The sequence below is a fragment of the Aspergillus versicolor genome (assembly GCF_001890125.1).
Source record: "Aspergillus versicolor CBS 583.65 unplaced genomic scaffold ASPVEscaffold_1, whole genome shotgun sequence".
NCBI lineage: Eukaryota > Fungi > Ascomycota > Eurotiomycetes > Eurotiales > Aspergillaceae > Aspergillus > Aspergillus versicolor.
In genome coordinates this window covers 1129110-1155905 of record NW_024467524.1, presented here as the reverse complement: position 1 = coordinate 1155905, position 26796 = coordinate 1129110, and the positions used below count along the sequence as shown (strand labels likewise).

The 26796-nt window shown below is 51.1% G+C and overlaps 13 protein-coding genes across 13 annotated transcripts; 4 read left to right on the top strand and 9 right to left on the bottom strand.

Moving 5' to 3' along the window:
- Positions 1 to 594: 594 nt before the first annotated feature.
- Positions 595 to 1545, bottom strand: ASPVEDRAFT_48464 (uncharacterized protein; the record flags this gene model as incomplete). The annotated part of the gene is made up of 1 exon (XM_040814013.1): positions 595 to 1545. One exon carries the CDS (start codon positions 1543 to 1545, stop codon positions 595 to 597), a length of 951 nt encoding a protein of 316 aa, XP_040661973.1.
- A 1486-nt stretch (positions 1546 to 3031) lies between these two features.
- Positions 3032 to 5467, bottom strand: ASPVEDRAFT_181733 (putative GABA permease). Its single transcript, XM_040808880.1, has 7 exons — positions 5025 to 5467; positions 4909 to 4979; positions 4831 to 4854; positions 4610 to 4782; positions 4165 to 4559; positions 3779 to 4108; positions 3032 to 3728 (listed from the first exon to the last, which is right to left on the bottom strand). The coding sequence occupies exons 1-7, from the start codon at positions 5139 to 5141 to the stop codon at positions 3234 to 3236; spliced, it is 1605 nt and encodes a 534-aa protein (XP_040661972.1). The 5' UTR covers positions 5142 to 5467; the 3' UTR covers positions 3032 to 3233.
- Positions 5468 to 6294: 827 nt separating this feature from the next.
- ASPVEDRAFT_120173 (uncharacterized protein) lies at positions 6295 to 7605 on the top strand (the record flags this gene model as incomplete). Its single annotated transcript, XM_040805773.1, has 4 exons — positions 6295 to 6561; positions 6612 to 6836; positions 6895 to 7037; positions 7119 to 7605. 4 exons carry the CDS (start codon positions 6295 to 6297, stop codon positions 7603 to 7605), a joined length of 1122 nt encoding a protein of 373 aa, XP_040661971.1.
- A 92-nt stretch (positions 7606 to 7697) lies between these two features.
- ASPVEDRAFT_67145 (uncharacterized protein) lies at positions 7698 to 8354 on the bottom strand (the record flags this gene model as incomplete). The annotated part of the gene is made up of 2 exons (XM_040815930.1): positions 7698 to 8089; positions 8216 to 8354. The coding sequence occupies 2 exons, from the start codon at positions 8352 to 8354 to the stop codon at positions 7698 to 7700; spliced, it is 531 nt and encodes a 176-aa protein (XP_040661970.1).
- Positions 8355 to 8557: 203 nt separating this feature from the next.
- Positions 8558 to 9385, bottom strand: ASPVEDRAFT_48461 (uncharacterized protein; the record flags this gene model as incomplete). The annotated part of the gene is made up of 2 exons (XM_040814012.1): positions 8558 to 8802; positions 8854 to 9385. The coding sequence occupies 2 exons, from the start codon at positions 9383 to 9385 to the stop codon at positions 8558 to 8560; spliced, it is 777 nt and encodes a 258-aa protein (XP_040661969.1).
- Positions 9386 to 9869: 484 nt separating this feature from the next.
- Positions 9870 to 11000, bottom strand: lea1 (U2 snRNP complex subunit LEA1). Its single transcript, XM_040811023.1, has 4 exons — positions 10910 to 11000; positions 10778 to 10818; positions 10457 to 10717; positions 9870 to 10384 (listed from the first exon to the last, which is right to left on the bottom strand). Exons 1-4 carry the CDS (start codon positions 10986 to 10988, stop codon positions 10007 to 10009), a joined length of 759 nt encoding a protein of 252 aa, XP_040661968.1. The 5' UTR covers positions 10989 to 11000; the 3' UTR covers positions 9870 to 10006.
- Positions 11001 to 11626: 626 nt separating this feature from the next.
- On the bottom strand, positions 11627 to 13940 carry ASPVEDRAFT_48459 (putative nucleoside diphosphatase (Ynd1); the record flags this gene model as incomplete). The annotated part of the gene is made up of 4 exons (XM_040814011.1): positions 11627 to 13584; positions 13647 to 13773; positions 13823 to 13857; positions 13931 to 13940. The coding sequence occupies 4 exons, from the start codon at positions 13938 to 13940 to the stop codon at positions 11627 to 11629; spliced, it is 2130 nt and encodes a 709-aa protein (XP_040661967.1).
- A 912-nt stretch (positions 13941 to 14852) lies between these two features.
- On the bottom strand, positions 14853 to 16480 carry ASPVEDRAFT_48458 (ammonium transporter; the record flags this gene model as incomplete). Its single annotated transcript, XM_040814010.1, has 5 exons — positions 14853 to 15545; positions 15598 to 15918; positions 15970 to 16150; positions 16208 to 16422; positions 16472 to 16480. The coding sequence occupies 5 exons, from the start codon at positions 16478 to 16480 to the stop codon at positions 14853 to 14855; spliced, it is 1419 nt and encodes a 472-aa protein (XP_040661966.1).
- A 1550-nt stretch (positions 16481 to 18030) lies between these two features.
- On the top strand, positions 18031 to 19932 carry ASPVEDRAFT_145720 (uncharacterized protein; the record flags this gene model as incomplete). The annotated part of the gene is made up of 5 exons (XM_040808066.1): positions 18031 to 18206; positions 18253 to 18515; positions 18565 to 18602; positions 18650 to 18956; positions 19008 to 19932. The coding sequence occupies 5 exons, from the start codon at positions 18031 to 18033 to the stop codon at positions 19742 to 19744; spliced, it is 1521 nt and encodes a 506-aa protein (XP_040661965.1). The 3' UTR covers positions 19745 to 19932.
- A 255-nt stretch (positions 19933 to 20187) lies between these two features.
- ASPVEDRAFT_23225 (uncharacterized protein) lies at positions 20188 to 20674 on the top strand (the record flags this gene model as incomplete). Its single annotated transcript, XM_040809529.1, has 3 exons — positions 20188 to 20223; positions 20281 to 20362; positions 20430 to 20674. The coding sequence occupies 3 exons, from the start codon at positions 20188 to 20190 to the stop codon at positions 20672 to 20674; spliced, it is 363 nt and encodes a 120-aa protein (XP_040661964.1).
- A 199-nt stretch (positions 20675 to 20873) lies between these two features.
- ASPVEDRAFT_67140 (uncharacterized protein) lies at positions 20874 to 21819 on the bottom strand. The gene is made up of 3 exons (XM_040815928.1): positions 21601 to 21819; positions 21462 to 21528; positions 20874 to 21398 (listed from the first exon to the last, which is right to left on the bottom strand). Exons 1-3 carry the CDS (start codon positions 21628 to 21630, stop codon positions 21022 to 21024), a joined length of 474 nt encoding a protein of 157 aa, XP_040661963.1. The 5' UTR covers positions 21631 to 21819; the 3' UTR covers positions 20874 to 21021.
- Positions 21820 to 22170: 351 nt separating this feature from the next.
- On the top strand, positions 22171 to 23792 carry ASPVEDRAFT_120084 (arylsulfotransferase family protein; the record flags this gene model as incomplete). Its single annotated transcript, XM_040805767.1, has 2 exons — positions 22171 to 22989; positions 23043 to 23792. The coding sequence occupies 2 exons, from the start codon at positions 22171 to 22173 to the stop codon at positions 23790 to 23792; spliced, it is 1569 nt and encodes a 522-aa protein (XP_040661962.1).
- Positions 23793 to 23970: 178 nt separating this feature from the next.
- Positions 23971 to 26649, bottom strand: ASPVEDRAFT_77977 (lysophospholipid acyltransferase family protein; the record flags this gene model as incomplete). The annotated part of the gene is made up of 6 exons (XM_040816466.1): positions 23971 to 24133; positions 24183 to 24439; positions 24486 to 24797; positions 24847 to 25525; positions 25575 to 26049; positions 26100 to 26649. The coding sequence occupies 6 exons, from the start codon at positions 26647 to 26649 to the stop codon at positions 23971 to 23973; spliced, it is 2436 nt and encodes an 811-aa protein (XP_040661961.1).
- Between the last annotated feature and the right edge of the window lie 147 nt (positions 26650 to 26796).

Below are 26796 nucleotides of genomic sequence, written 5' to 3'. Positions count from 1 at the left end.
AGACGAAGGTGTTTTTATTCTGCGAGTTGTGGGGGTAGATAGTCCATGTGCTTTGCTGGCTGAAGACGCTGCTGTGCTAGGTACTGGAGGCCTGCCAGAACTTTCGTGCTTGCGTTGATACAGAATTGTCGAGGTTCGGGAATATACTCTGCATCAGTGGCGATAATTGAGAATAAATCTCGCGATGGCTATGGCGTGCATAATGCTAACGCAGAGAAGGTGGCTGTTGTTTCGAACCTGTCACATCGATCGGTGACACAACCCAAGGGGGCTCGTATCGAAGCGTACAGGCTCTTTATCCTTGAGGGAAGTCATATCAATAAGGCAACTGCCTGAATATATTTGCAAGTGTATCTGGATATGTAGCTGTCGATATGGATGTTGATATGTTGATGTGATATCAATGCAGAGTAAATTAGAACAAACACGCTCACCCAACGCCACGCTCAATCAAGACAAGGACACGCTCAAGGAAATGAATGAATGGAGATCCCGCTGATGACCGATAAACGATAAATCAGACCCAAAGAAACGACAGTATGTATAGCAGCAGTGCTGCAGAATTCTGGTGCTGTACTTAGACAATTTGTAGTGTTACCGCCGAGTGCGACCGACCCGGAAGGTCGTCAAGTCGATTGATTCCACCGACCCTTGTTCGTCGTCGACCTCGATCGCGCCCTCGCTTGAGGCCGGTCGCTTCAGCGACATTAATGGTTCTGTAGCATTCGTTTTAGCCGGGCTTTCAGCTTCAGCTCCAGCTTCAGTTTCAACAGCAGCCTCCTCCTCTTCCTTCTTCTGCTCCTTCAGCAACTCAACCTCCTCTGCAACCATCTTCAACAAAGCAGTGAACCGTTCCTTCACGCTATCCAATTCTGACGCACACGCACCCGCCCGCAGGAACTGGTACGCAGCCGTTTCGCAGAAACTATGCGCAAGCTCAAGATTCTTATCCGCCGCATCGAACGGTGACTTCCTCGTCGGTTGCTGGGCTTGAGGCTGAGGCTGGGGCGGGCCTCGGGCGCGCGAAGACCGAATACTAGCCAACAAATCTTCAGGCTCTTCCAGCGTCGAGAGCATAGCACGGGCGGCACTCCTAGGCGGGGGCGGACGAGCACCAGGACCACCAGGCATCGGCAACTGAGCCATTTTACCCCGTCGTAGGTTATTCCTCGCCGTCCCGATATTGCGGACCATTTCCTCAAGCGTCTTTTGTGTGTAGCCGTCGTAGTGGATTATAAGGCTATGCCGCGTGCTGATGACAGCGGGTGTATCCGAGTTGGAGTCGGGGGACGAGGCAGAGGCGTCGTCGTCGTCGTCGTGTGTTCTTTTCCGGCGGATGGAGTTTGTTTGGATTGAGCAGACGGAGCTGTTCTTGCGGCGGCGCGGCCTCACAGGCCCGGTGGAGTGTTTCTTGAAGGCGTCGGCGAATTCAGCGTGCTTTGCGGATGTATGGGCCGTCAGCTCGGACAGTTGGGAGATCCAGGTGGGGAGGTTGTCGGAGAGATAGGAGAAGGCGCCCAGGGCGTCCATTTGGGCAGGCGGCATTCTCAGTCGACAAGTGTATTTAGGATATAAGATTCGAACGAAGGCTGTTGAAGGTTAATTCGTTTCGTCGTGGTATCATCAGCCCCGATACGAAGATGGGGTTCTGGCTGTGGAGGTGAGGCCGGGCGGCTCTCAGGCCAGTTCCATGGGTCAGCAGCGGGACGGCGACCAGGAGATGTCGACAGCGAGGACACGAGGTGGCCTCTCGATGAATTGTTGAAGATGTGAAGAGAGGAGCTGCAAGCCGGGGGATGGGTGGGAGAAAAGGGCGAGAAGAGGGAGAAAGATCGGACGACTGCGAAACCGTCGACTCAACGGGGACCTCACGATGGACTGACTGGGGGAAAGGCGTGTAAAGGACGGTGGGCCCGGTCGGGGGTGACCTGCAGCCGTACGGTCACTTACACGGGACTCACGGCTGTCAGTGCGTGCTGGCTGCTCCGGTTGGACGGGAGGGTCCGGCTGCGGCAGCTAGCGGTACCGGGATGTTTTGTGACGCCCGTATTAGCCGTATTGGCGGTGTTATGGTCCCCGTTCGGGGTCCTCCGAATTCCTGAAACCTCAGGCAGCCATCTGCAACACGACTCAAGAGTGAACACAACGAACACGACTGGACTGGGATTGAGTCTGTACGACGAGACTGAATGGCTACAAACCGAACAATGGCATTCTCACGGTGGCCCTCCATGTCAGCGTCATCAAACAGCGGTGAGCCGGCTGCATGCATGAATCCTCGGCCGTGTCAGTGCAATTGAAGCCTCCAGGATGCAAGGCCAATCCAGGCTCGACTCAATGACACGGCCAGAGCACGAGGTGAGGGTGATCATCGGTGTTCTACTAGAACGCCGTCCAACAATGAACAACCGTTGCAATCTCCAGACTTCGAGGAGAGCACTTCTCGAATAAATGATTCAATTCCAGATTATCCACTCTCAGACAGACAGCAGACAGACAGCAGACGGAGACACAGGCCAGTTCTCGCCTCGAGCCCAGACGCCATTCCCAAACAGGATCTGACACGTAACGGTCGACCAGCATGCGAATCCGCCGCCCGTCATTTGCGTCCTGGCTGGCTCGTTGGCTTGGGGAGGCACCGCAGCTGGATTGTTATTGATGGCTTCGCTTGCATGCTCGTGCCGTTCCCGTTCCACTGGCAGACTGACTGGCAGATCATTGTTAGCTGTTGACAACTCAGCAGTCACAAGCTGGTCTCCAACTTGGCAAGTTGACTCCAGTCTGAGGCTCGCTCGCTATATATACCTAAATAGTATACACTGCCGTATCTGACAGGATAGAGGCTAATATCCATTTCTAGCATTACAGAGTACAATGTATAATTAAATATAAAAGTAAAATTAAAGTGCAATAATTAACTCACTGATCCATTTATAATGAACACGAGCACAAATCCCACATCCATGCTATATTGGGGCTCATATCACTTTACAGCAGGGATGTTGTTAAATACACTACTGCATCAACTAGCCTTGCGAGCAACACTAACTCGGTGATTATTCCTGGATGCAGTAATCCCATGCTTTGCAACTGCATGCCACCGGTTCCTTAGCCTGTCTCTCCTCGGATCCGAGTCGGTTACATCGCTATCCAAACAAGATAATGTAACTTTTGTCATATATACACCCCTCATCATACTCTAACTCAGCTCTCAATTCAAACAACTAAACAGATTAAATCTGCACCTCCATAACAGGCCCATCATAGACCTTCCTCGCCCTCAGTACATAATAAAGCAGCGCAAGAATAATCGTCCCCACCGTGCCCACAACACTAAAATTCATCGTCGTCTTATCAACCTCCATCTGCGACGGCCAGAAGCTAAAAAACACCACTACCACCATATAAACCACAGCATAGGTGTTGATCATGTCGCCCCAGATCCCGGGCACATGGAAAGGCCCCCAGACGAGCCTTGCGCCGGGGACGTTGACGACCCCCGTTTCTGCACCAGCTTCGCTCTTTTGGTATGCGCTGATTGCGCCCGTGTAGCGTCTGTAGAGCAGGAGACTGCCGACGGTTAGGTAGGAGAGGTAGAGTCCTGAGACGGCCATGGAGACGACGGCGTTGAGGGCTACGCTGGAGCCGATGTTGATGAGACCTAGGAGGCAGCAGACGGTCATGGTGAGGAGGATGGAGTAGGTAGGGAGGCAGTTGTATGGAGACACCTAACATAGCCTGTTAGATATATTTCTTTTCACGTATTATGGTTAAATACCTTGCTCCAGACACGCCAACCAGGAACAGCGCGGTCGCGCGCAAAAGACCAGAACTGGCGAGACGTCGCAGCGAGCATTCCGATGACAGAGCAGATGGCGATGATCAGCAGGATCGAGGACATGCCGAGAGCGCCAGAGACGGAGTCGGTGGCCTGGTAGAAGATCTCCATGAAGGGGTATCCGGTTGGGGAGTTCAATGCTGCGTCGACGTCTTCCAGGCAGAACAGCACTGCAATCAGCATGCTGAAGCCGAGAGTCCCATTAATCAGGACGGAGAGCATGATTGCGCGGGGAATTGCCACGGAGGCATCCTTGACCTCCTCAGCCATCTGTTTAGTTAGTACCTCTCCAGTTCAGACAATAGGGCAGGAAAATAGAGACATACATGAACAGCAGCATCCCCCCCAGCAAATGCAAAAACACACCCCGTCATGCCCACAAACCAGGACAGACCCTGCGATGGAAACCCGCCATTGACGAAATTCAGAAACACGTCGTGTGTGCTATTATGCTCTGCCATATACGTGATCGGGATCAGAATGCCAAAAAAGCCAACCAGATGCACAACCAGCACCGCCGTCTCGAACCGCGGCAGCAGCTTTCCGCCGGCGATATTGATCCCCAATGCGAATAGCACCGCCGCCCACATAATGAGCGTTCCCTGCCATGGCTGCGCCGAGTAGCTTGCGTGTCCGAGAGTGACGGCGCCTTGGATCTCGGTGCCTGCGAGGAAGGCGGACGAGGCGAATGCGGCCTGCCAGCCGATGACAGTGACCCAGCCTGTATCAGTAGGTCAGCAATGAGATCGTAACAATTGGTGGTTCACGCACCAGTCAGGTAACTGAGGATCTTCATGTACTTCGGCGGCGCTAGCATTGCGCACCAGTGGTATTGTCCCCCAGAGGTCGGTGCCATGGAGGCCAGCTCGGATATGACCACGAAGCTGCATGCAGTTCCTGTCCAGGCGAAGATAAACGAGTAGACTGCTCCTCCGGGCCCTCCACTGTATACCGTTAGTTCAATTCGACCGCAAACAGAGCTTTGTACTGACTTTTGTAGAGGTAGGAGGAAGGTACTATAAAGGTATAAACAGTTAGTGGTGAAAACACAGACAGATGGGCGAACATACTCAAATAAACCTTCCCAGGTCGCAAGGATAGTACAGCTGAAGCCGAGTGTAGAGAGAATGCCAAACGTTCGCTACGAGATCAGCCATTGCTCATAGAAATAATCCTCTTTACGTACCTTTAAAACAGACTTCTTTCCCACTCGCGCCAGATCGCTCGTGTCGCGATCATGCCCCCCCGTGCCAACCTCGGCGTTCGCAGAAACAGCGCGGTGCTTGAGCTCGTGCGACTCCATGATCGTTGCAGTGTCAAACTCAACGGATACGAAACTGGGAGTGCTTCATTTTAAGAGCAAGGGGAGGGGAGAAAGTGGGTTGTCTAGGCTTGCAAGGGAGCAGGGTGGCCACCGTCGAAGCAATGGAACCTTCCGTTCATGTCTTAGTACTAATGCTAATCGCAGACGCCGGAGGCAGAGACCGTCTGGCGTCTCTAATTTAGATCCCTGTCGAGCCTCCGAGCGAGACTGGCCTGCGATCAAGGACCCCTTGGACGCGAGGGACAGCCAGACCTCCTCAAAGTCAGCACCCACTCAGGCTCAGCAGTAGCGGTAGAGAAATAGAGTGCACGTTCAAGTACGTATCAGTTCACCGATCCTCAAGCTTAGCATGTGCTTCTGATCTCGATTCTCTTCCAGTCCCACAGCCGGGGCTACCAGCCCAGCCAAGCCGCCACGGTGCCACCAGGGCGCGATTCGAGATTGCATCGCAAATGATAAATTGACCCCCGGGCAATTAAGCTAATGGCGAAACTAGGCTTTTCTTGGGCATCTGGAACCGTCGATCAGCCGGCTGGGCTTGTTTCATTACGTGTTGGCCCTTGGCGCGGTCTTTTAATGTAACCTGTAGCCCTAACTGCCCCGCTCGTACCCAGTTATACCTTACGATCAAGCCACCAGGTTCAACTCAACTGTCTTCATGGGCTTGTGGATTGTTCATGATGATATGTACATTGATATGTACATTGATATGTACATGGATATGTACATGGATATGTAATCTATACTCATGTAAAGACCCGCGATTGAGATGGAAATACCACCGGGTCATGGCGTGATAATGCGAGAAAAAGAAATATGGCCGAAGGACCAGGATGAGATCCCTGTCCCCGACATCAAGCGCTCGTGCTCGGAAGATTATTATTAGTTCGATTCTCGAGGCCTTCGATCAGAAAAGTGGACCTCTCGACCCTGCGTTCGAAATCATATCAAATCACCAACTCTTTTTTATCTCTCACCAGGCTCTTTATCCTGCCGCGTTACATTGTATTTCCCCGATGTCAACACCATCCCGCCCTGCAGGCCACAAAGTGCCAGTCCGCTTATATTGAGCCGCTGCCCTGGCCCTGGCCCTGCCCTGTCCGGCTCCGTTCCGGCATGACTGGCAGCAGCCATGGGGCGATTTGCCAATGTTGACACCTGGGACCCGGCTGTCAATGTCACAAACTGGCTTCTCGTTGTCGTGGCCGGTCTGAGTGTCCTCATCCGGCTGGGAACGAAGCTGTGGATCTTCCACAGACTTACCAGCGATGACTATCTCATCATTGCAGCGTTGGTCTTCTGCATTGGGCAGTCTGCGTCCATCTCTATAGCAATTGAGCACGGATATGGCTATCATTTCACCACAGTCTCGAGCCATAACTTCAACCAGGTCATGAAAGTATACAAATCCTATATTTAACCTTGATCAATTCCAGCTAAAAAGTTCAGGCCCAGTACTCCGCATACATCCTCTACATCGCAAGCCTGTGCTTCTCCAAGCTCTCCCTCTGCACATTCATCCGCAACTTAACCCCAGTGCACAAAGACCACTTCCAAGCCGCCATCCTGCAGATCGCCATCGCTGTCCTGGGAATAACCGGTGTTTTGGGTACGGCCTTTGAATGCCACCTGCCCCGGACATGGGACTATATGCACGGGGAATGCATCAACTTGGTATACCACCCATCTCTGGATATTCAAGGCGCTTGGCCCACTTTGCTAACTATATCAGCGCGCCTGGAACTACTTCATATCCGTCGCGAATATCGTCACAGACGCCATGATTGTCTCGCAAGCACTGGTCCTCATCTTCGGTATCCAGGCTACATGGAAGAAGAAGCTCATGTTCGCTAGTATCTTTCTCTCAAGAATCATGTCCGTTCCCTTTATTCCACCTTTATTTCTTAACCCTCCTTCCATATCTAGCTAGCTAGCTAACAATTCTCCTTGTGTCAGTGTAATCCTAGCAACCATCGCCGAAATGGTCCTCCTCCGGCACAAGCACGGTTCCGATTCCGCAGATCCAACATACGACTACTGCGCGTCCACAATCGCAATGCAAGTCGTGCAGTGCGCCAGTATCGTCACCGCGTGCTGGGGCCAGCTTAAGCCGTTCTTGAACCAGCTCAAGTCGAATGGGTTGCAGATTCGCGGGGTGGAGTATCAGTCTTCGACGTGGCTGAGGGGCAAGAGTCATTCGTCCAAGTCGAGGTCTTATGGGCTTTCTGGGAGGCATGGCAATAGTAGTCGTGGAAGGGAGCAGGGGGAGCAGCATGAGCTTGTTCCTGTTGCTGCTGCGGGGAGGAATTTGACGACGGTCGAGGCTGAGGCGTCCAGGGGGTGGGATGCTGATAGTCAGTCGAGTCAGGTTGGGATTATTCGTGAGACGAGGACTTGGGTTGTCAGTGGCCATGATGGGCGTGTCCATAGCCATCAGTCGTAGACTATACTAAAACACATCAAGCAACTGATTCATACTTTATTACTACGTTATCTATATCTAGCAAGTGCTAAACCATCCTCGTAAGATCTGCCTTAGTCCCAGTCATACCATGCTTCCGCCCCACTAGCTGATGGGCTTCGTCTTTCTCTGTCCTCCTTATTCTCCGTATTTGGCTTTCCTGATGCTGCCTTCTTCTTCTTTGCCCCTTGATGGCTCGAGTCTGAGCCGTCCACCTGTTTTTGCTTGCCCTTGCTGGTTTTCGACCTTGCTAGGGACCCTCCTTGTCCTGTAGATGGGCCTTCTCCAGGCCCCTCGCTGTATTTGGTGGCATCTTCACTGTCTTCCGACTCTAGCTTCCTTTTTTTCTTGTTTTCAGAACCAGGCTGTGAGGCTTCTACACTCGGGAACGAACTCGGCGACGTGTGACTTTCACTCTTGAGAGGCGCTTTCTCTAGATGCGATGTTAGACCTGTGCCAGTTAGATCTGATCATTCCAGTATTCAGGTGGGTGCTGCTGTGAATATCACACCTGGTGTCTCCGATATTGGAAGTCGTCAAGAGAGAGTGTAGATGTGGCACTGCAAGTCCACCAGGAAATGTATCATCCTACCTTGAGCTGGCCCTTGCGAACTGTGGCTGGTCTTCGAATCCTCATCGGGCAGCAGGCTTTCTGAACTCGCGTCGTAACTCACATCTGCATCGCTGGGGCTCTCATCGCGTAGGTCCTTGGGATCAGGCAGCTTGATCATAATATGTCGAACTGTAAAGGTATTGTTTCGTGACGATATAAAGAGTGTCAATAGAGTAATGGATTATGGATACGATAGTCAGTAGTAACGAGAATTCAGAGTATCTCGAGTGGTAATAAATATGTCCGTCGTCGATTTTATGTACACAGGAAGGCACGACCGACATCCAACTTGCAGCCAGTCATCACTTGTTGAATATAGAATTACGGCCACAACTCCGTCTCCTTCCATTCTCCATCGTCCCCAGAAAGCGTCCATCGGGTTCGCCGCACATCGTCAGGATCTGAAAAGTCCAACACCTCCATTTCCTGCGGGAGAATAAGCAAAACCCGGAAGTTGGCCCTCGCGATCGGATCCTTGAGGTCTTCAATCTTCTGGCCTAGTTTGAGCTGAGGGTCAGAGGGCACTTCACTGCGCGGCCGACCAGGAGGCGGATTCTTAAAGCTCCCTAGCAGAAAATTAGTTTAGCCTGACCAGAAAAGGGCCTATTGATACTCACCTCTCATAACAGGGCTGTGGTTCGCGAAATAAGTAGCCACCTGTCTCTCCCAATTCCAGTCTCCGACACTCCCTCCCCCATCACCCTTCTTCTCCCTCATCCTTTTATTAACCATCTCCCTAACCTTTCTCTCCTCCTCATCCTCCTCCGAAGCACCAACAGTAACCGCCCTCCCCCTCACCCTCCACTGCGCCGAAACCTCCTCAAACCAAAACACGCCCTCCACAACATCATCCGAATCCGCCAACTGCCCTACCTTTCCCATCCTAGCATCCGTCGTGACAGATAGCAAATCACTCTCGTAGACATCCGGGTTCAGCCCAATCCTCTGCGTGTTGAGCGCCTCGATCCCGGCCTTGTGCAGCGTCGATGCGGACTTCGGCCAGAAGCCGCGGAATTCGACGGTGCGCGAGCGCGGAACGGGTCTGTTGGATGGGGCATGTGCGATTGTTGTTAGATTGAATGTCGAGACGCGGCTCTTTTCGAAGCTGGCGAGGAATAGCCCGCGCCAGGGGGCGGCGGAGGGGGTCATTGCAATTTTTATTCTCGATGGACTGACTGGTTGCGGTGCGGGGAGACTGAGATTCGATGGTGTTGGTGCTAGTTCGTAGTGTAAATCACGCGTCTCTAGAAGATATAAATAGTGTCTGTAAAATATAAGAGCTTCTAGGTCGCTCTATCTTGTTGGACTTGGAATTGGCCGCTTGAAGAAGCAGAAGTGGTGCTCGTGTGGGAGTCATGAAATGGAGATGACGTTTTCTCCGCTTATCTTATCTGATCGTTTTTGGCAGGAGATTCCGCCATAACTCGTTTAATGGAATGTCCAGATAATGTTGATTAGGTTGTTGTATCTCTATTAAATGGCTAGATTGAAAATATTTGGATAGACTCTGACGTTGGTTAGGTGAGTAGTCGGTGCCGCCATTAATATATATATACTTAAACCCGAAGAATTTGAACCTCAATTACAATACAGCAGTCCATAATAGATCAAGCACGAGAACAATTGCGTTCTACCCGATTAATATGCTAGATTCACATACAACGCCATAGCGGAAGCAACATAGAAAACACTCGAATCCCAAGACCATACCATGCCTCATACCGACACCCAGCAGAACCAGAACAAGGTATCAATCATAATATCCACCACTCACATCTGCATGCGATCCTCATCCCCGTCCTCCGCCCCATCAAGCGCACCCCCCGGTATCCTCCCTTCGTTGAGCTCGCGCTCCAACCGCGTAATCTCCTGCAGACTCTTCGCCTCCCGAATCATCTTCTCGATCCTCTTCCGCTCCGCATCTGTAAGCTTCACCCGGATGCCCTTTTCTGCTGGGGCGCGGTCCGCCCCGCCGGTGGGGACGTCAAAGGTGCGTGACTTCACGCCGAGGATCTTCGATGCAAGCGCGGAGGGCTCCTTGGCTGTGCCGAAGAGTTCTGTGGCTTTTGCGCGCTCGGCGTCTTTTACTTTTTGGTAGTCGAGGAAGCGCACGCTTGGGAAGCGCCAGATTATCCACAGGCGGTAGTTCTAGCACGGCGCTTATTAGCCTTACCCTACCTACAGAACAAAAATCACATAGCGGGGGAAGGTTATGCGCACCTCCTTCCTCGTAACCGGATTCTCCAACAACACCAGATGCGTCAGTTTCGTGAGGCCCCGCAGGGGATCTAAATCCGCCAACTCGGCAACATTATTCGCAGTCAAGACGAGCGTCGAGAGACTAGGGATCGAGGTCGAAATGTTCGACTGGATCTGACGGACTCGGTTCCTCGCGAGGAGAATCGTGTGCAGCCGTGGGAAAAACGGGAAGTTGCCCAGCGAGGAAATGTCGTTATCGGTGAAGTCGATTGCATCTTGGTCCTGTCCGCGCACGACCATCAGCACTCATCTCGAAACTACAAGATGAAAAGAAGGGCGTACCTTTGCAATACCCAAGTTCTCAATTGCGGGGATCTTGTGCCCTAAACGACTCCAACGACAAAGGTCGATATCAATCCAGCTCATGTAAAAGTGTAGTATCTGTCCTTTTCAGACACTGTGTGTGGAACGCACCTCGAAGATCTAGCTCGCGATCCTTTAGCGGATTGATGTACGACAGGGAATTTTGGATCAGCTCGACTGTGAGGCGCATGGTGGCGGTCTTCTATCGGTATTTCATAAACGGGTGGAAAGAGGGTGGACCAGCCGATAAAGAAAGAAAGAAAGCTGTATTTGGTAAATATGAAGTGCAATCGTGGTCTTGTAATATGGGGACGGACTTGCGATGATTTCTGGAGCTGCAAGAAGATTCTGCCGGGCGGTGGGCGCAAAGTCATTTATGCACGTGACTCAATGCCCTAATGAGTGTAAGTACTCATTGATGATTCAGATATTTAGTATTATTCATCTGGTTTGTTTTACATTGTTTGTACAGATATGTATACCAGTGTTGAGTCCGTTACTCGGAGCGCAAAGTCTGATAAAATGTGGAACTACTGGCCTTCTAGTCAGCCTGTCCAACGGGCTGAAAGTAGGACTGTAGGAGAATGAACAAGTAAAGCAATGGACTACATATTTAAGAAAAGAAAACTGGCTAAAATAATTTATATTTAAGTATAGATAGCCAAGGCAAGTAGGTAACTATGTAGTAGTATGTACTCCTGAGCACATTAACAAAGTGATTTAAACGCCAGCCGCGGAATAATTCAGCGCGGCTTTAAATGTTCAGCATTGCCCAGGTACGCCATCGTATGCATGCAAGAAGACTGCTCTCAATATCAAACATTAACATTAATCGTGTAGAGGTGTCGTATTGGGTGAGTTGTGGAAGTTTGGCCGTGACGGACTGGGTGCTCGAGACCGGCGTCCGTTCGTCGTTGGGCCCAATGCGATTGGTGCCAGGTGGTCCCTGCCTTCTGTCCTTACGACCAGGCCACTGCGATCGATGGTGGAGAACCCAGGCGCGGCACTAATACCGAGCCCGATCGTACCAGCAGAAGAGTTGTCGTGGTTGAACTGAAGACGTGCAGGACTATTCTGACCCCAGCTAGAGGTCCGCGGGGGTGGTAAGAAAGCTGCAGATTCAGCGTCCGATTCGTGTGACGAGCGGCTAGATTCTGAACCTCCGAGCTCGATGTCTTGGGCACCTTCCTCGAGGATGCGCTCATATGAAGGGGTGCTCTGCCCAAAGAATGATGGCTTCACTGCACCGGACGCCTTGCGCTTCCGTTGGTGAATCAAGCGCGTGCCGCGACCACAACTAAACAAGTTGTTGATTGTGTGGTAGACCTTCAGCCGACGAGTGCGACCACAGAGGAAGAACAGAGCCAGGATAATAATAAGCACGAAGAGGATAATTCCTGGGACCCTGCGCGAGGAACCGCCTTCGAAAAGCGCCTCCTGCCAGGACTCCTCGTGGAGATTCTCTGGAGCTGGAAGCAACTCGGCGCTGGGGTATTGGAAGTCGCCGGGAACACCAGCAACATTGCTACCAAAGCCAACGGGGAGAGATTCTTGGGTCTCCACCGGAACTTGCGACGCAGCATAGAGAACCATTTTACCAAGTGTCCAACTAACTTCGGTAGAGTCGATCTTGTTCACGGCTTGAAATGCATCAAGGTAGCCTTTGCTTTGGCCGTGCTCGAGAACTTCCTTCGTACCGTTGTGGCCGGAGCTCGCCATCGGCTCCAGGCCGACCCGTGGCACACCGATGCCATCATGCAGGACGTTGATGATCCAAGAAGCCTTGAAACATACATCGCTCGCCTTTTCAAGGTCTACTTTTTTGCCCCATTTGTGTTCCGAAATTCCTTCCTCAATCGAATCCCAGTCCTGAGAGCAAAACTGCTCTACGCGATGTTGGTAGGTATGGAAGTCGTATGCTTTATCTGTGTGGCCCATCTCGAAGACTTCATGCGTCGTATGCCAGTATTCGCTAATACCCACAAAGTGGTTGACGTCGAAGTCGATTGATGGGACGTGTATTCCATGAAGAAGACATGGTTGGTCAAGGCAGGGTGCATCCTTGTCTAGTAACGGATAGGTTCCTCGGAGGCACTCATCAAACTTTCCAGTGCCGAGAAGATGTTGCTCCGTATCCGCAGCCCCTTCTAGAGGCTTCCCACCCAGTGTGGTTCGCAGTCCGGCCGGCAGGCACGGGTCAGGAAACTCCTGTACTCCTTCGCCATGCGCATTGTGCAATGACTCTAGATACCGCCTCCGAGCTTCCCGCACACCAAATTCCAACCAAGAGGTTACAAACACGCGATGTTCCTGAGTGCTTCCGTCGATGTTGCGTAGCCGGAGTAGAGTTAGATCGTTCGCATGCTTTTCGGTTTCAGTGGCATTCGGTGCGAACGCGATTTGAGCGGAAGCCCCACCCATGTCGAGAAAGCCGTAGGTGTGGTGGCCTTTCCCATGGTCGTGGTGACCGGGCGAGTCGAAGCTTCCGAGCAGATAGTTCGTTGCAACCCATCCATACAGTCCTTCGGTATCACCGGGGATGACTTGTATATGCACGTCGCAATCGGGTAGCGCGAAGTCGTAGTTCTCACGAGCGTAAGAACAAACATGGTCCAGCAGCAATTTTTGTTTTACGTCGTCGACCAGTCGCATCCCAGCAGTGGCGAGGAGGAAAACCGGAGTCTCTTTGATAGCATCGGCGGGGACGATTTCGCGCGCAAAATCGAGAAGTTCGGCAAGATGTTCGGGGCCAATTTCCTCCGGACGATCAGCAAATGTCGAAACCCCTATTGTAATATTGTTAGAATTTATCGCATTTAGGATGCAGATAGAACATTCTGAAACATACCAGGATGTATCTTTTTCACCCAGCTTGATTTCGTCTTGATCTCCGGCAGCGACTTGAGGTCATCTTTGTCGGATTCTTTGCGCGCAGCTGCGTTATCCAACCAACGATAGACATGAACTCGGGTCCCCTTTGCTATGTTAGACGTTGAAGATGAAAGATCCGAATGGTAAACTCACAGATGATCCCGCATCTAGGACAATACCGTAGTGCCCTGGCAAGAATCTTCGTCAGTGGCGACTCTGAAAAAAAAAAAAAAAAATAATAAATACGAGGGGAATACACACATTTACCCATTGGGGCGAAAACCTGCAGTACAGTTGAAAAAGTTTTAAACTATTAACATGACACTGGGGCCGAGATTTGTGCAGCGAAGAAGTCCGTGGAAGAGTAGTATCGAGAGGAGGGGTCTTGAATCCGGGGACTCTGATAACGATAGAATACCCGTGTTCGGAAAAGTCGATATAGCTCGAGTCGAGAAGAGGACGGTGGTGAAGAAACGAATGGCTTCGCGAACGAAGAGGGTGGGATGAAGAGGGCGAGCTGAAACGACAGGAAGGGGGGTGCGAAGGAGGGGAGGGAGAGAACGCGAGAGGCAGGGGAGAGCTGGGGGAGTGAGGCCGGAAAATGGCAGTGGAACGTTTCGATAACGGGAGCGGATGGCGACACTGCGACTGTTGCAGCAGAGGACGCGACAGCCCGCAGATCCCAACCTGCGCTAGTCCGCTTACGGCGGCCTTCCCTCAGCGCACGTTCGCTGCTCAGTGCCACAACAACGGCGATTGTGCAATAGGAGGAGGGCACAGATGCAGGTGAAGACTCTAATCGATACTGTCAGGGTGCAAACTGGGCCCAATGCCATCATCTTGCCGTCAAGCAGGCGTGTTGCCCACGACAGAGGCTTTATATTAATAGTGTGGATGACGCAAGCTTCCTTGGCTGGCGTGCTCGGCTGCGGCCTCCGATTGGTGGACAGTCCGTTGCCGGGCCCGTCTCTGCGAAAGCTCAAACGATAAGAAAACAATTTGCTGAGACGGTCCAGACTCCAGATTCCGGCTGATATGCATGCGCCCAGGGGATCTTCAGGGCTCTGAGATGAGAGATGCGAGGGATGCCTTGTGCAGGAAACTATTTATCTTATACGTATATAATTGCATTAATAAATACCGAATTAACCAGCTTACTCGGCCATCCGGAGACCTCCGCAGTCTACGCTTTCTTGGTCTCTGTCACTGCCTGTTGCACCTCGCTCGAGGGTGTTTTTGACACTCCCATCAACGGCGAGGCGCTGATCCCGTCTAGCATAGAGTGGTCCCCGATCTGCTCATCCACAAAGAATGAGCGGTCCAGCCCGACCATCTCCGCCTCCTCACTAACCCGCAGCCCCAGGAATGGAATGTACTTCATGATCATAAGCAAGACGTAGCTCACGCCGAACGAGTAGGCACACACGGCGCAGATCTCCGCAAGCTGCTTGCCAACCTGAACACCTTCACCGTTGACGGCCCCAGGAATGAGAGAGCTGCCGTCCAAGGCCGAAATGTACTGGTCGGCGAAGATACCGGTCAGAAATGAGCCGACTATCCCACCGACCCCGTGTAGTTTGAAGACATCCATTCCTTCGTCTATGCGAATCCACTCGTTCAGATTCTTGCACGATGAGCATACAATACCGGTAAGGAAACCAATCAGGGCACCAAGCCACACCGTCACACACCCGGCAGCAGGGGTGATACCGACGAGGCCAGCAATGGCACCTTCGCAGGCCCCCACCATAGAGAACCTGCCCTTGTGTCTAATCATATCGACCAGCACCCAGCCTAGCACACCAGTCGAAGCCGCGACGTTGGTGTTCATGATCGCCAGATAGCTGCGGACACTGGCATTGAGAGTCGAGCCGCCCTGTTCGCTGGTTAGATCAGATGCCCCAGAGAAATAGTGGCAAGAGGCATACATTAAATCCGAGCCAACCAGTCCAGATGAATACGGTTCCCAGAAAGACAAGAGTAGTATTGTGGGGCCGCTTCATTGAAGCATCTTGGTATCCCTTGCGCTTTCCGAGTGCAACGGCGTACGCTAGGGCGGCGCAACCTGAAGCAATATGGACTGGACCACCTCCGGCATAGTCAATAGACGGAAGATTATACAGCCAGCCCTGGCTACTCCACGTCCATCGTGCTAGAGGGCAGTAGACAATAGTCTCCCAGCAAAAACCAAATATGAGGGTTGCGAGAATACCACCGCGTTCAAAGGCTCCACCGACAACAATCATTACCTGTAGTCATAAGTACAGGGTAAACTTAATCTGGGGTTGGACGCTGTTCACCGTGCAGGCGCCAAAAAGAAGCTGAAACATGCAGAACAGGATTTCAGGAAGCACATCCGAGCCCGGAGAGGGGGCCGCCATAACCCCCATGAGCCCAAAGTTTTTCAGAGTCCCAATGTAGGGCCCCCCGTTTCGTGAGTAGGTGAGTGAATATCCCCAGAATATCCACTGGAATGAGGTCCTACTTCGAGTTAGCCTCATGTCTTCCAGCTATTTCGGGATTCGAGGGATAGCTTACACCGCGAGTACCAAGAAAGCCTGGAACAAGAATGTCATTGCAGACTTTCTCCGCGTCAAGCCACTGTATAGAAGCCCGATACCCGGGAGAATAAAATACACAATGAAAGTGCAAGCAACGATGTAAATTGAGTGGAATTCGAACCCGGAAAACGGCGCATTCACATCTATTTGCGTTGCATCTCCGCCATCGGGCATGGAGGGTTCATATTCGGGCTGTATCTCCGGTGTTAGCTACGTGGATAGAGAATAAGGGATGGCATACAGTGGACATAGCTAGAACGCTTGTTCGCCCAGTTGGGAAGAGTTGTGATCAATAACTGGTAGGTGAGTATTCTGCGTAGACGAGACCTGCGAAAGAGGTCTTCATCCCCATTTATCCTTCGAGAACCCCATCACCGTCTGGCGACTGAGTCCGAGCCAAGAGGGGAGAAACTGTTATCTTTAAGGCCAAGCATCAATAAGTGCGCATTCCACTCCATCTTTGTGGATCATGAACGGGTCATCAATAACAACACCATCGATGATCAACCAAGGAGTTATCGATAGGCATTGATATCGAAGTGCCAAGGTACGGAATCGAAGGGTCTGGCGGTTCTGATAAGATAAAGCTGGACAATTCTCCAATGACAACGTCGTGTTTGTCTCTGCTGTGTATCCCCGGAAAGCACAACCATCTGGGGTTTAGTGCGAGATTGTAAGGCTGGTCTGTGCCTTGCTGATATCAACCTCGATAAGTCGAGATCTTCGATGCAGCTCGTAATTGGCGGGAGATAGCGGTAAGGTTCGATGTTCGCAATAGAATCATCTTCGCAAGTTCGATCCAGTTAGCTTGATCTCAGGGATACCCTCCACAACTGGGGGATTACCTGCAGGGCTGCACATGTAGGCTGAAGCTGAAATAGAATGACACAGTTCAAGGTATTAATGAGGGCGAGAGTAGTGCCGAAGCTCGTTTTCTGCGAGCGCCTTCAATTAAATGGACGACACCGTAGCTTGGAAAATCGATGGTGTTTCTTCGGTTGCGGGTCAGGTGGTCTTTACTGTTGGCATCCCAACTTGGGCCCTCCATCAACTGTGAATTCTCGCCGACATTTTGTTATCAGTGCGTGTTAATAATATCTTCTTCCAAGGGCTGTATAACCACGACACTTATCAACTTGTTGCTCTCCATGGCTTTGCATCTGATTTCGTAATCATGGCTAGTAAGCCGGGGTTAGGCTGGATCTCATCGGAGGGAATGCTGACAAGCTGTTCACCAAGTTTGCGGCCAGATAAATTCCCCCAATTTGTCCATACCAAATGCATGCAGCTGCAAGGGATAAGAAATATATTACCAAGTTCATGATGGCTTCACTTCCTAGAACCGGTGAGTGAACTGAGACAACCCCACAGTCCGGGGACCCCGCTCATCTACTGAGATACAGCTGTGCAAAATGCACTATCATAGCATATCCTTGATTATACACGCAAATGCCAAAATACTTGTGATTCTACAGTTGAAGCCCTGTTCGTCAATATAAAAGACTTTCAAGAAAGTCCATGCTGTCATCTGTGATATTCAGTATAACAAAGACTGGTGGATTGGATGTATAAAAGAACTAAAACTAGGCAGTGCTCTGTCTCTGGTAAAAATGTTACTGTTACTAACTTCCCGGGCTTTCTTCAACCCGTTACCTTTGTAACACTATCAACTATCAAGACCAATTATATCTGAGCCAACCCCTATTCTCATCTGTCAAAGACTGGAATTGATATCAATTTGTTGAAGCACTTACCTATCAGCACGCAACTACAAGGTTTTAGCTTGTCTTGATAAGAATAATGGCGGGTGACGCGTCTGAGCCCAAGGCCGGGCGTGACAATGTTCACCAGGAGAACAATATAACCAACGAACTCAGTGAGGCTGAGAAGCAAATTGAAAAGAGGCTTGTTCGCAAACTTGACCTCTTGATCCTCCCCTTGATTGTGCTCTCGTTTTTCCTTAACTGCATATACCGGTACTGACTCGCTCTCGTGTACTAGTACTTAGACTGACCTGTATAGGGCTAACTATGGCGCCGCTCGACTTCAGCATCTAGAGTCGGACCTCCACATGTCCGATTCGCAATTTCAGACCGGATTGAGCGTTTTCTACGCCGGATACCTTCTATTCCAAGTTCCCTCGAACATGCTGCTCAACTATCTTGGCCGGCCGTCATGGCATATGGGGATCTCGATTCTCGCTTGGGGCTTGGTCACTAGCTGCACAGCTGCAGTCAACACCTACGGCGGACTTGTAGCCTGCAGAATGCTTTTAGGCTGTGTTGGTTAGTTTTATAGCCTCTACACTATCTGGTTAGAGTCTAACGGCTGCAGAGGCACCGCTATACCCCGGAATAATGTTCTATCTCTCGGTACGTAGTCCCTGATGGTGGCGCAGACCGATTCTAATATCTTGAAGAAATGGTATAAAAAGACAGAGCTTACTCTCCGCATCAGCATATGCTTTGCCGCTGGACTCACTGCCACTGCGACTGGCTCTCTGATAGCTGCGGGCATTTCGAGCGGTTTAGACGGTGCTCATGGACTTTCTGCGTGGCGGTGGGTGTTCTTGATTGAAGGCATAGGTTGGTCTTTTAGTATCAAGAAAAGATATCGGACTTATATTATTTCGTTAGTTTCCATCTGCGGAGGATTCCTCTTCATCGCTATCCTGCCTGATTTTCCACATACCTGGACTGCGTTATCGCCTGAAGCGACAGAAGTCGGTATGTTACCCAGTATGAAAGCGAGGACTCTTCTAACTAGACTTGCCACAGCAATCCGACGGTTGACCCTGGAAGCCTCACAAAGCGACATCGACGACGACAGCATGTCCCTAATTGATGGACTTAAGCTAGCACTGCTGGACAAGAAGCTGTACATCATGACAGCCATCAGTACGTGCATTATCGGGGCCATTGGCTGTCAGGGCTTCTTTCCCACAATGACAGCAACGCTAGGTTATAACCCTATAATCTCCCTCCTCCTCGTCGCCCCTCCATACTTCTTCACAGCCATCTACAGCTGCATCCACAGCTACCTCAGTGACCGTTCAGAAAACCGTTTCTGGTACATGATATATCCTGCCCCTATCACCATCGCCGGATTCGTCATCTTCATGTCGCCAACCACCAGTATCGGACCGCGGTACTTTGCTATGTTCCTCATGCTATTTATATACAGCATAAATAGCACGGCTGCTGCCTGGATCGCGACGTCGATTTCCAGACCCCCTGTAAAGCGCGCCGCCGCTTATGGAGTGGTTAGTATGGTATCTAATACGTCTGCGCTATGGACACCGTACACCTACCGCGCACGCGACTCGCCTCACTTTCGGTTGGCGTTAGGGCTTGTTACGGGGATGGTGGTTACAGCTGTGGCGTTGAGTTTCTTGCTTCGGGTGATACTGCTTCGCGAGAATAGGCATCTTGACGAGGTGGATCGCCAGAGGGCAGTCACTGGAGGGACGGAATATGAGAAACCGAAACAGGGGACATTCAGATATACGGTCTGAGCTGGGCGTTTTATACTTGTGCTCAATAACCCTGGGCCATTATACAGCTGGGTCTTGAATTAGCTCAGTATTCTCAGTTATCAGCTGCAGTGCGGCATGGATAACTATTATGAAGTGACTAAATCAGCTATCTTGCAGGTTAAGTAGTTAAGCAATGATATTGCCTTCAATATTATTGTATTCACGTCGCACGCACTTTAACACACGATTCCCCAAGCAGGCTAACATGTAAACATTCTTCCAGTATTCCCTCTCTTCCTTTTTCTCTCACTCTTTAATCCTATCTCTTCTGACTCTCCTCCCTCCTCTGTTCCTATCAACACATCTTCCTCTCTCCATCTGCTCTCTCTCTCTCTACAGAAACAGCTACATCAAAAACCAATACATACCTACCACATTCCCTCACCTTATTCTATTCCAGAACCAATCTTGTCACGATCAAAATGCCTATGATCTGGAATGCCGACGCAGACGCCAAGGTAGATACACACACCCACATCTATCCCACCAACCCCAACCCGTTAACATAAGTCCAGCTCTTCCTCGGCGTCCTCAACCAAGTAAAAGACGCAAACGTGAAGCTCGACTGTAAAAAGCTCGCCGACTTCATGGGCCCTGGTTCGTATTGCCCCTTCTATCCTAGCTCGTTACCGCGGGATACAGTGCTAACCAAGTCCCATCACAGAATGTATTGCTGGCGCTGTGCAGAACCGCCTAGTTAGACTTAGGAAGAAGGTCGAGGCTGATATGGGTGGTGCTGTCTCTGTTTCCCCTGTGGCTGATGGGGTTCAGACTGCTGGGGCTACAAGCGAGATCTCTACAGGATCGCCGAAGAAGCGTAAGGCAGCTCCTCGTAAGAAGGGAGACGAGTCTCCTAAGAAGGTGAAGCCTGAGCCTAAGATCAAGGATGAAGATGAGGATATGGTTTAACTTCCGGATGGCATGGATGCGACTCAGCTTGAAGATCTAGTGGGGGAAGGCAAGACAGAGGTTTAAGATCTAGGCTTTTTGAAGCTTAGTTGGCTGCATAGTTGAGAGGTTTCAGTCAAATCTTGTTGGGGAGGACATAGCTGCAGTTTCATATTTCCAGGTGCTTCACATAGTCAATGAATTGGTCTTGATTAATGGGGTCTTGTATTCAATCGCTTTATCTCGCTATATCTTCATCTGGCTACCCATATCGACCCCGAATAAGCCTGAATAAAGGCATAAGCAACCCCCAATTGTCCGAAACGCCAGCTATAAACGCAGTAGATAATCCCCAAGTAGCATCGCAACTAGAAAAAATCCTCATCTCCAAACTCCTTCTTATTCCTCTTCGGGGTAGGCACCTTCACATCATCACTCTCATCACTCTCATCACCATCAGCCTCATCCGCAGTAGTAGGCTCAATCTCTTCTTTCTTCACATCAAGAAGGTCGGAATCCTTCTCCAATGACTGTCCCTGCTTAGACGCGCCCCTCTTTTTGGGAGTCGCAGGTGCACTATCAGCACCTTTCTTAGCCGGTCCTTTCTTGCGAGGAGTTCCGGTGGGTGTGCCAGTGGAATTCAGGGCGGTCATCCCGAATGTGATGCGGCTATCGCCGCCGAGATTCTTGCGGTACTTGGTTAGGTGTTCTTTGAGTGCTTTGGGGGTAGGTTTATCGTCGCCGGCTGGATAGTTGGGTTAGTATATATGCTGATATGTTTGGAGAGATGAGTATGTGGGAGACGTACGCCATTCACTAGCGATCTTGGTGAGGTCCATGTGGAAGGAGTGGGTTCTGAAGACGGTTTGCCAGAGCTAATAAAGGTTGTTAGTCGGGTTCTCATAGCCTGGGGCGGCTAGGGAGTGCAAGTAGGGTATTAGGCATACAATTTCTTCGTTTTCTTTGGTCCAGCGCATTTTGTATAGTTATTCAGGTATTTGGTGGAGACGATGTTATGATTTGCTTGGTTCAAGGTTAAGAGTCTGGGTTGATTGAAATCGAGAGATGTTGGGAGGAAAGCAGAAGACAGGAAGATGGAGGAGTGAAGTTAGAAAAGAAGCTCAGGCTGGGGTCGCAGTGTTGAGGAGGATTGAGTGAGAACTCTGGAAGAGAGTCCAGAGAGTCCAGTGTTATGGGATAGCCGGGTGTTGTATAGGCAGTGAATGCACTGGTGCTATTCCACGTGCTGCGGGCAAAGGTGAGACTGTCTTGTCTACCTTACTTCGACCTCCTTGCAGAGAGGATTCTCAGCTCACTTCCAATTGACTTCTTCATTTCCCAGTTATGAAGCTGCTATGCTCTTGATCTCTTGTGCTGGCTCCTGGTGCCGATCAGTGTTCGCTGGTGGAGCTGAAGATCAACATCAAAATGCAGATCGATCTCATATAAATACCGACGTCACTCCCCTGTCTCCAATTATTGTTTTTTCCCTCTCAATTCATCGACCTTCTCCGGCCATGAAGCTCTCTGCGCTTGTCGCCCTCCTCCCGGCGACCATCCACGCTGCCACATCCTCAACGCCGGCCGCACCTTGGCCAACCCATTCATTCCACACCACCCCGAAAACCGCACCATTGCTGAATGTCACAAAAGTCGGCCAGACGGAACCAGGCTTCCTCTTCATTTCGCCGTCTACCCAAAACCTGGGCTCCCCTACCATCTACTCCGACAATGGAGACCTCGTCTGGCTCGGCCCAGAGGGCGGCAAAACATTCGCATACCAGCCGCAATATCTCCACGGCGAGCCCGTCCTCACCTTCTGGCAGGGCAATACTGGGAAAGGCTTCGGATACGGACACGTTAGTGTCCTGAATGCTTCATATGACGAGATCCATCGGGTCACGCTGCCCAGTACCCCGTCCAACAAATTCGTTATGCCCACTAACGAGTCTTACCCTTCAAATGTCGACATCCACGAGAGTACTATCACGGAAAATGGGACGATTCTCGTCATGGCCGTCAATATTACCCAGACTGATCTGTCGCCTGTCGGTGGGCCCAAGAATGGTTGGGCGCAGGACGGCATCATCTACGAGATCGATATCGAGACAAACGAGATCCTCTTCCGCTGGAGTGCCGTCGAGCATAAGAAGCAACTGCCCCTCGACCTTGTCGAATACCCCATCGAGGACACTGGGACGAGTCGCTCCAATGCGTACGAATATCCTCACTTGAACTCAATTGCAAAGTACGGCGATAACTACCTCGTTTCGTCGCGATACATGTGCAGCGTCTTCCTCCTCGACAAGGACGGCAACGTCATCTGGTTGTTCCACGTATGTTATTCTCCATTCTTTATAGTACTAAACAGAAACTAACGTCCCCCAAGGGCCAAAAAGGCGGCACCTTCAACGCCCCCACCAACCCCGACGCCAAATTCTGTTACCAGCACGACGCCCGAATCCACAGCCACCTAAACGCAGGCCAGAAGAACGAATCCCTCCTCCTATCCCTCCACAACAACGCGAACGTCGAAACCACCGTCCACAAGAAAACAACAACAGACCTCCGCTTCATGCTCTACCCAGGCAACAACACCGCAAGGCTAGTCTCACGCACCTTCGACAGGGAGCAACCCATCTCCGCCGTCTCGCAGGGCAATTACCAGTCCCTGGCGCGCAACGGGAGCGGGCATTATCTCGCGGGACACGGGTCCGTGGCGAAATTCGAGGAGTATGATGCTTCTGGGAAGCTGGTGATGCGCGGGTGGTTTAGTAATTTGAATGCCACGACGGGCAAGTACGCGCAGACTTCGTACCGGGCGTACCGCGCGCAATGGACGGGTAAGCCCAGGTCGGTTCCTGATGTTGTTGCTTGTAAGCCAGCCCGTAGTGAGGGGGGCAAGGTGCAGGTTTATGTGAGCTGGAATGGCGCGACGGATGTGGCTCAGTGGAAGATTTTGGGTGGCTCGAAGGGGGAGAAGGTTCTTGATCTGGTTGAGAAGAAGGGATTTGAGACTGGTGTTGTTGTTGATGTTGGTTTTGAGGAGGTGGGTGCTATTGTGGTGGAAGCTCTCGGGGGTGTTGGAGATGGTGTCCGCAGTAAGCCTGCGCGTGTTAGATCTTGCTCCTCTATCTAGGAGTATTGAGCAAGTGTTATATGAGATTGTAGTATATGTATATAAGTGCACCTAGACAAAGACTCGTCGAGGATAGAGATACTTTATTGAGGTATATAATACATCGAGTGAAGAACAACGAGGGGTATAGACAATGCAGCACAAAAGATATATACGTATGAAGGACTTGATATTAGTCTTATAACTTGGCCGTAGGGGTAATCGCCTTTCTGCGCGGTGCCTTTGTCGATACATCAACATCGCTGACTGGACCTTCAGCGGCTGCGAACAATGTTCGGCCAGCGTTGTCGGACATGGCCAGAACGCGAGACGAAACGGTTGCTCCGTCACGGCGGTTTTTCCTGGAATTAGTTAGATTTATATTCGGTAAGCATATTGATAGAAACGCACCCTTCACGCCTGGATTGCGCGATCGAATCCATAAAGTCCCAGAGGCGGCCCTGGGGCAGCAGTTTGCCCGTTTCTGGATCCCGCTCTGGTGTCCATTCCGGGGCGAGCCTCATCTTCGCCGGTGCCCGAGCTTCTTTGCTCTTTGCGACGAGGATGATGCCTTCTTCGGCGAATCGGTCATAGGAGTTCTTCAGTGCCTCTTTGTTGACGGCTTCGAAATATGAAAGGTCGCCCTGGTGGTAGAGTGTTTTCCCGAGCTGCATGGCGTTAGAAGTGCTATGTACTGTACTGGGTGGAACGTACCAATTGTGCATTGTTCTGTGCCTTGCTCAATTCGATCCACGCGTCCTTTGGCCCGTCAAGAGGTGGAGTAAGACCTAGGAGGGAGACCGTGCCTAGCCATGACGCTTCGATGAACGGCCAAATGAGGAAGCAGTAGAAATCAAAGTTCTCACGTCCGCAATGGCGTTCGTGTCCCGAGAGCTCGATGTACAGTGGTAGGTTGGAGGAGTCTCGGGTAACGGTGATAACCTGGTCTTTCTCGAGCAACCTCAAAGTATTTTCCAAGTTCGTAGTCAAACCCTCCGGAGGGAAGATAAATTCGCCACGGAAAAGCTGTTCCGTCAGCATCGGTATTAGATTTGGGAGAACTAGCACAACGTACCTGAGAGAGGAAGGTGACATGATGCAGAAGATCACCATAAGAGATCCGTTGGTGTGAGGGTCCACCGCCTTGCTTCACCCTTGTATACATCGCTGCCGACACGAGTGCCTCCGTGATAAACAGATGGATAGTCATGTTCCGGTAGAAGGAAAGCTGGAAGCGGTCTACGGCAAAGTACGTCGGCTCAACCAAGCCACTCACCTCGCCCACGATCTTCGGTCCTAGAACATCAAGTGCGCGATCAACAACCACCTCTGTCGGATACCGGTAAAAGTGCGCGACTCGTCCGCCCTTGTTTCGTACGCGATCACAAAGCCATTCTACCCTCCGAACAAGTTCGCCTTTACCCACTCCGCGTCCACGGAGAGTGAGGAGAACGGTTCCAACCAAGGCCGTGGGCATCATTACCGAAATGTCATTAATATCGGACAGTACTCTGTATCCCAATGATCTCAAAATACGCCCCCGGTCAGAATGGCTGAGCTTCAGGCCCCTATCCAGCTGCAACTGGTCAGGTAATCTGGATAACTGCTGAGTGATAAACTCCCTCAAACTCCACGGTTTATGAAATCGAACGTCTACGCGTCCGAGCTTTAGAGACAGGACCGAAGAAGAAGAGAGGAAATCGGTAAGGTTCTCCTTGCGCTTAGGCTGGCCAAGAAGTTCGCTGATGTAAGACCTATATTATGTGGTTAGCTATATCCAACATGGAGGGCTTGTCGACGTACTCGGTTTCGATCACCTTGTCGTACTGTGTGCTGACAGGGCATATTATAGTATCCTCAACACGGCCTGATAGCAAACTATCCACGATGAAGCTCAGAATTCCGAATTTAGGCGACAGGAGCTTCCCAGTTCGCGACCGTCCACCTTCAATAAAGCACTCGAAGTTGTAGCCTTGTTGTAGGATCGTGTCAATATACGCTTGAACGACGGTAATGTACAGGGGATCATTTCCAAAACTTCGGCGAATCCACATTGCACCTGCATGTTGCAGGAATGCACCAACTAGGGGGATATTCAAGTTGTCTCCTGCCACAACCACAGGCAATGCAATTCCTAGACGATAACAGATAACCTGGAGAGAAACGTAGTCGACGTGAGACTTGTGGCACGGAAGGAAAACGATCGACTGCTTCTTCTTTGCTGCCTCCTCAGCAACACCTCGTAATCTTAGAACTTCCTCGCTAGATACATGAATACCTACAGAATATTAGCGTGATAACACTCAAAAAAAACCAATAAAGCCTTACCTTGGTGATAGGCGCGGGTAATAAGTTGAGTCGCAAGGTAGTATGCGCCACGGATAAACCTTTTGCTCTCCATCTTACAGATCATATTATCCAGCATGGTATCCACCACCTCATTAAGGCTATTCTCCAGCTCATTCCTCCGCTGTGTCCGTGTTCGCGCAAAGGCCCCAGTCTTGATCTGCAGGAGACCCTCTTTGTCCTCCACAGCTAGTCGTGCCTCCGCAAGCTCTTTGACCTTGGCCTGCAGCATTGGGCTCGCCAAAATACGCGATTTGATTTGCTCCGAAAATCCCGTATAGTATATAGGCTGGCCAATGATGTCGTCGTAGGCGCGCCATCCAGTCCCCGTCATGTACGAGCTCACTTCGCGCAGGAAATCGAACGGGCTCTCGCGAAACCGCGCCATGTTATTTATGAGGTTCCGTTCCGTGATTCCTCCATCTTGTGGCTCTGGACCACCAGTGTAGCCGCTGGGATGTATGGTAACCTGGTCACCTACGATTTCGAGGTCCGGGGCAGACTCGCCCACGGGTGACTTCCCCGACGGCATCGTTTCGTAGAGGTGGGTTGACGGTTGATGCGGGCGAGGGACGCAGTGGTAGCTCAGGAAAGGGGAAATCTGGGAGACTTGGAGGTTAAGGCATCGGAGGAGAAAGAGCGCATGACATAATTTTGAAGAGCAGCCTCCTCTCCGCAA

Bases quoted from the DNA above. Each gene is read 5' to 3' on its own strand.
- ASPVEDRAFT_181733 (XM_040808880.1), bottom strand. From the start codon at position 5,141: ATGGAGTCGCACGAGCTCAAGCACCGCGCTGTTTCTGCGAACGCCGAG. The intron at 4,980-5,024 runs GTACGTAAAGAG...CTGATCTCGTAG, and splicing joins GAAAGAAGTCTGTTTTAAAG to CGAACGTTTGGCATTCTCTC. The intron at 4,560-4,609 runs GTGCGTGAACCA...CTACTGATACAG, and splicing joins GATCCTCAGTTACCTGACTG to GCTGGGTCACTGTCATCGGC.
- lea1 (XM_040811023.1), bottom strand. From the start codon at position 10,988: ATGCGCCTCACAGTCGAGCTGATCCAAAATTCCCTGTCGTACATCAAT. The intron at 10,819-10,909 runs GTGCGTTCCACA...GGAGTCGTTTAG, and splicing joins TCGCGAGCTAGATCTTCGAG to GGCACAAGATCCCCGCAATT. The intron at 10,718-10,777 runs GTACGCCCTTCT...GTGCGCGGACAG, and splicing joins AGAACTTGGGTATTGCAAAG to GACCAAGATGCAATCGACTT.
- ASPVEDRAFT_67140 (XM_040815928.1), bottom strand. From the start codon at position 21,630: ATGCGCTGGACCAAAGAAAACGAAGAAATT. The intron at 21,529-21,600 runs GTATGCCTAATA...AACCTTTATTAG, and splicing joins CCAAAGAAAACGAAGAAATT to CTCTGGCAAACCGTCTTCAG. The intron at 21,399-21,461 runs GTACGTCTCCCA...CCAACTATCCAG, and splicing joins CAAGATCGCTAGTGAATGGC to CCGGCGACGATAAACCTACC.